The following is a 6,368-nucleotide window of genomic DNA, read 5'->3' on the forward strand; positions in this document are numbered from 1 at the left end:
ATCTGGGATTGATCTGGGACTGATCTGGGATTGATCTGGGATTGATCTGGGATTGCCCACACTGTCTGATTGGATTCACCAGATTGGGATGTACCAGCAGACATGAAGGCAGATGGAAAATTATTAATGTCTGCGTGACCAAAAACATTTTCTTCTGTTCCCAAACAACTGTCATTACTGATTCTGCTCTCCCTACATGAGCTTGAAGGGCTGTGGATCTAAATTCTCCTGCAGACTGTCTAAATGAGGCACAGCTGGTCACCAGAATAAAATTACAGCCAAATGAAAAGTACTTGCCCAATTTTGAAAATTTAAAATGCAATTAAATAATTTTTTTATTTTCTAACAAATTAAGTTTTTTATTAATTGCAACAAAAGTAGTTAAAATTTTCCTTTGGGATCTCTAATTTAAATGTAAAACAAATACAACTGTATTCTAGACTACGTCGCAGAACTACAGCTGTATTTTACTCAGTAGAACATAAATACACCTTTTACAGCATGTAAATACATTTTTACTCATTGTACTGTAAATAGACCTTTATATGATGCAATGTAAATAAATTTTTAACACAATGTACTGTAAATAGACCTTTACATGATGCAACATAAATAAATTTTTACACATTGTACTGTAAATACACCTTTACATGGTGTAACATAAATACATTTTGAACACAATGTACTGTAAATACACCTTTACATGGTGTAATGTAACACATTTTAACACATTGTACTGTAAGTACACCTTTACATGGTGTAATGTAAACACATTTTTACTCATTGTACTGTAAGTACACCTTTACATGGTGTAATGTAAACACATTTTTAAACACCGTACTGTAAATACACCTTTACATGGTGTAATGTAAACACATTTTTAAACACCGTACTGTAAACCTGCCTTTATTTCAGACGATGTAGTGGAACTACACCTGACTGTCATTTATCTGTGGTGGATAAAAACCACACCTTCAACCCTCTTGTTGTGAACTTGATGAATCTTTTCCACTTCAGTGAAGTTGTTGAACTGTTTTCTGCCGTTTTGCTCTGTAATGTTTTCTGACGTGTTCAGTGAAAAAGGTGAGGAGGAGGCAGATGATGCAGTTGTTTTCTTTCAGACTTGCTGTTCTCGGGAAGTTGAATAACTTTGTGAAGGAGTGGATCGCAGAGATCAGTGAAGTAAAGGTAAAGAAGTCATTCATATTAAAATCAACACCAGAATAATTTTCTCTGTTACTTCATGGTCTGCTTTATGTCCAACAGAACCTTCCTCCATCAGCCATTGGTTGTGTTGGAGGCAAGATCTTCACATTTGGTTCTTACAGACTGGGAGTGCACACCAAAGGTACGTGTCATCATCACTGAGTGTTAAACTTTGGTTTACTGCTCTCAGCTTCCTGTGGGACTGACAGCTCTGGGACAAACAGGAGCAGTTATCCAGGGATAAACAGCTGTACACCATTATTGTTCATAAAAAGCTCCATTTGTTGGTGTGTTTGGCTGATTGTTTGCTTCACTGTGAGAGTGTGAGTCTGCTACATGTCTGCCTCTGAGACCATCAGGAAGACTTTAAATATTTGGATTATTTCTGAAATAACTTCAAACTGACAAAAGTTGACTGGTGTCCCGTGTTGTTTAGTTCACATTTAGCACAAGTCAGACTTATAGACTGGTTTCAGGTTTGATTAAAGGTATGTATTTAATGAAATGAAAGCCACATGGGTAAAAACAGATGAATATTTAGTGGCAGCACCAGCTGTATTTATCAGTAAATCCTTTGGTTCAGTTGTTCTGAGCTCCAGTTTTTCTTCCTCACTTCCAGAACCTTCTCCCAGAAACCGTTGTTCTTGTTAATGTGCTTTTCGTGACTTCCTGTCTGTGTTTTTGTTTTTCTCTCAGTAGTTGACCTCCTGGGTTGTCTTTGGTAAAGTGTGATCATAAAGTCTCAGACTTAGTTTAAATAATTTCAAATGATTTCCTCCTGGGAGAGGGTCTACGGTCCCACCAACTTCCTAATTAAAATATAGTTTGTATTTATTGACCTTAGCTGTGGTCAGAGACCATGAAGCTGTTTAAAGTCTCATTATTGAACTGCAGCAGGTCACAGGCCGGCTGTTTGTTACCACCTCACTCTGTGGCACAGGGGGCATCAGGGTGGGCTGGTGCACCCCCCAACCACCGCCTCGGTCCGTTCAGAGATCACAGCCAGGCCACCAGAACTCTGTGGACTTCTGGAAAGTTTTGTTAGTCAGTTTACTGTGTCGTTTCCTAAAGTTAAGTGAAATAAAGTGGTGTTTCAGTCCACAGCTGTCCTCACTGAGCAGCAGCTCAGATGGGTTCATTCTTCTCCCTCTGGATGTTTCAGGAGCTGACATCGATGCTTTGTGTGTGGCTCCACGTCACGTCGAGAGGATTGACTTTTTCCAATCTTTTTTTGAGAAATTGAAACTACATGAAGAGATTAAAGATCTCAGAGTAAGTATTCTGCTGTTTGCTCCTAAAACAAAGAGAAAAGACATTTTTAACAAACTTGTTTTGTTTTTATCCTCCCTTCAAGGCTGTAGAAGATGCTTTTGTTCCAGTGATAAAATTTAAATTTGATGGGATTGAGGTGAGTTTGTTTTTATTCTGATAAATCACAAAGTAGAAGTCAGCTCAGAGCTGAATAAAACCTTTCTAAAGCACCAGAGAAAGTCCTCTGAACTGTCAGAACCTGGCCCGAAGCAGCACCGACACAAAGGCAGACGTGGCAGTGGAAGGTGTCAAAGCAGTTTGGAGAGAAAAACAAAGTAAAGAACAAAACAAAACAAAAAAAACGATTAATCGATTATTAAATTAGTCATCGATTATTTTAATAATAATCGATGACTAATAAAAGTTAAACTCCTGTCAAATAATCACAAGACATGATTATAACAAACATTTTTATATTGTAACCTGACCATAAAAGTTATTTGAACAAACGGTCAGTCAACAGACCACTTAGGCTTATATATAAATATATATAAAACAGACAATTCAATAAATAAAATTGTGGGCATAAAATAAATAAATTAAAAATGTTTAAATGTTTCAAATACAAAAAACTGTAAAAATAAATGTGATAAAGTACAAATGAAAATAAAGCCTTTTTAAACTTTTGCAACCAGAAGCTGCTCTTCATATTAGTGACAAACTTTGGTGTTTTTGATGAGTTACTTTCATTTTTGTTTCTACTTTTCATTTAAAATAAGTTTCCATTCTCAGCAGGTTTCTAAGGTTCTTCTTCTACATATTAAAAAGTTGTTAAACATCTGAGTGGTGCACTACTGCTACTAGTGGTGAGAAAGTGTATTACACCTTATTTAAAATCAATGTGGTCCCACGGCCCTCTGTGGCCCAAAGTTAAAAACTGTTGTTCTTTTGAGGCCCTCAAGGTGGCGCTCACGGCCCACAATTGGGCCGCGGCCCATCGGTTAAGAATCTCTGGTGTAGAGAAAAACGAGTGCACRTTGACCATAAAACCCTTTCATTATAAAATATGAAAATGTTTGTAGAATCCATGAAAATGTCCTTCAGAGTCCACAGTGTAAAGAACAGACCTGAACCAGGACCAGTGGTACCAGCTTCAGGTTCCTGACAGTAGAAGACCTCACATGGGACACAGCAGCTGTTCCAGTCCACACTTCCTGTCCTTATTTTATATTATTTTAAAATGAATGATGGGATTGAAGTTGTTTGCAAACACTGTGTTTAGTTTTAGTTCCAGTATTTAAAATGTTGTTTGTTGTTGTTTTTAACAGAAAGGACTTTTTCACTGCTTGTTTTTGTTTGTGGGAACAGATCGACCTTCTTTTTGCCAGACTGGCCCTGCAGTCCATCCCAGACAACCTGGACCTGAGGGGAGACTCCATCTTAAAGAACCTGGACATCCGGTGTATCCGCAGCCTTAACGGTACTCTGCAGGACTTGTGTTCACATGATGATGAACACTTGGTTCTGTGGGTTTCACTGATGCCTTCTTTCCTTCTTGCAGGGTGTCGAGTAACGGATGAGATTTTGTACCTGGTGCCAAACAAAGAAAACTTCAGGTTGACATTAAGAGCCATCAAACTTTGGGCCAAACGTGAGTGAATGAAGTCTTATGAACCTGCGGTGGTAGCTTTACACCTGAACAACCGTTCCAAATAAAGATCCAGAAGGATGCACGTCTCTTAAGTAGTTACCAAACAACAGTAAATTTAAACTGCCCAGGTCTGACGCAGGTTTGAAGAGTGGACCAACACTGGAATGACAGGGTGCTGTGGTTTGATGGAGAGTTTACAGAATATGAAAGATATTTATCACCAGGATAAGAGTTCTGTAGAAACCTACAGGACACACTCATCCTGGGAAAAACATGGAGTGAGTCTAATATTAATCATACAGTACATAAAGAGTGAAGTTAGAACCATATCCTGTTTTATAAAACTTACTCAAGTTTTGGAAGATGTTAAATAATTAGCCAATAAGATTCCTGTGCACYGTACAACAATGTGTTTGTGTAATTTATCTGAAGAAAGTCTACAAAAAGGGACAGAATATTGTTAATATCCAGGGAAAAGGGAGAGAAGGGACTCCTCACTGTGACCCAGTGGACACAGGTGGTTGAAGAAATGTAGATTATGAAGAACATGGCACACTTTCAGGCTACAGGAAGAAACAACAGAAAGAAAAAAGGTCCAAATGGACTTTCTACAGAACACAGAGCCCTGGACAGTGTGAAGGAGTGGGTAAAAACAATATGATTTATAAAATAAATATGATTTATTTAGCCTCATAATCAACACAAGAACCAGGTGAATTTAGTCTTTATTTAACCACAGTGTTTCCAGAGTGGAAAGGTTTATTAAAGCTACAGTGTGAAGGATGGTCTCAGTTTATATCTGTAAAATCCACAGCTTGTTCTGGTTTAACTGGAAGAGAAAACCTGTGAGGTCTTTGCCTCAGCTCTAATGTCACGGGCCGAGGACTTTAAGCTGTTGTTGTGTGCTGTTTGTCTGCAGGCCGAGGAATTTATTCCAACATCCTGGGCTTTCTGGGTGGGGTGTCGTGGGCCATGTTGGTGGCCCGGACCTGCCAGCTCTACCCCAACGCTGTCGCTGCTACACTTGTTCATAAGTTCTTCCTGGTTTTCTCCAAATGGTGCGAGTTGAACTGTTTTACTACGTTATATAACAGTGATGGTTTTATTTGCTTCAAGCCTCTGTGATGATGATGATGATGATGATTGTTTCTTCCTCCAGGGAATGGCCAAATCCTGTTTTACTGAAACAACCTGAGGACAGTAATCTGAATTTACCTGTGTGGGATCCCAGAGTAAGGTCACACTCATTGATTCTAACAGTTACTCATGTTGTTTCCACGTTAGTATCAGGCGCTGTGCTCCACCTAACAAATCCATCCACCTCACAAAGTAGTTCCTCCTAATAAACACTGGAAACTGCTTCTTTACTTAGCTTACCATGGATGGCTTTGTTCTGTCTTTAACAATGTTGTCAATTTGAAAGTGAATTTAAATGAATTTTTAGTGATTCCTTCTGTTTTTGACTTATCTACGGTCAAAGGTCAGTGCAGTCTGACGCCCTGCATGTGTCATTGGATTTATCATGTTCATATATAAAATATACTTCCTGTGTTAGGGTTATCATGTTCATATATAAAATATACTTCCTGTGTTAGGGTTATCATGTTCATATNATATACTTCCTGTGTTAGGGTTATCATGTTCATATATAAAATATACTTCCTGTGTTAGGGTTATCATGTTCATATATAAAATATACTTCCTGTGTGGGCAATAATCAGGACTATCTGCTCCTCTGAATAGAGTGATAAAAATGTCGCCCTGTGGACACTTTCTGCTGGTTTTAGTACATTAATAGGAACAATAAAGCCACTGTGAGCTCATCAAATACAGGAAGAGCATTCAGCAAAGGTTTTGTCCCACAGAGGAAATATTCTGTTATTATAGATTTGGAGGGTTGAGGTTAGCAGAACGTGGTTAGGGAAATAAAAACTGGGACTTTTTGACCATTTTTACCTTAATCTGTGGTGACACGCGGTTTCTCTGCTAACTCTGTGCTAACTGTGCTAACTCTGTTTCTGTGCTAACTCTGTTTCTGTGCTAACTCTGTTTCTGTGCTATTTCTGTGCTAACTCTGTTTCTGTGCTAACTCTGTTTCTGTGCTAACTCTGTTTCTGTGCTAACTGTGCTAACTCTGTTTCTGTGCTAACACTGTTTCGGTGCTAACTCTGTTTCTGTGCTAACTGTGCTAACTCTGTTTCTGTGCTAACTCTGTTTCTGTGCTAACTCTGTTTCTGTGCTAACTGTGCTAACTCTGTTT

At 38.5% G+C, this 6,368-nt stretch overlaps 1 protein-coding gene across 2 annotated transcripts in view; it reads left to right on the forward strand.

Annotated features, from left to right (window-relative positions):
• Window positions 1-6,368, forward strand: part of papolg (poly(A) polymerase gamma) — a gene marked incomplete in the record, with an annotated part of 34,226 nt that overhangs the window by 6,525 nt on the left and 21,333 nt on the right. For both annotated transcript variants that reach the window (XM_014032480.1, XM_014032481.1), the window contains 8 exon segments: window positions 1,122-1,188; window positions 1,267-1,348; window positions 2,369-2,478; window positions 2,561-2,614; window positions 3,826-3,937; window positions 4,019-4,108; window positions 5,028-5,166; window positions 5,268-5,340. In XM_014032480.1, the coding sequence (XP_013887934.1) occupies window positions 1,122-1,188; window positions 1,267-1,348; window positions 2,369-2,478; window positions 2,561-2,614; window positions 3,826-3,937; window positions 4,019-4,108; window positions 5,028-5,166; window positions 5,268-5,340 (727 nt within the window).

Source organism: Austrofundulus limnaeus, unplaced genomic scaffold (genome assembly GCF_001266775.1).
Source record: "Austrofundulus limnaeus strain Quisiro unplaced genomic scaffold, Austrofundulus_limnaeus-1.0 Scaffold1463, whole genome shotgun sequence".
Taxonomy (NCBI): Eukaryota; Metazoa; Chordata; class Actinopteri; order Cyprinodontiformes; family Rivulidae; genus Austrofundulus; species Austrofundulus limnaeus.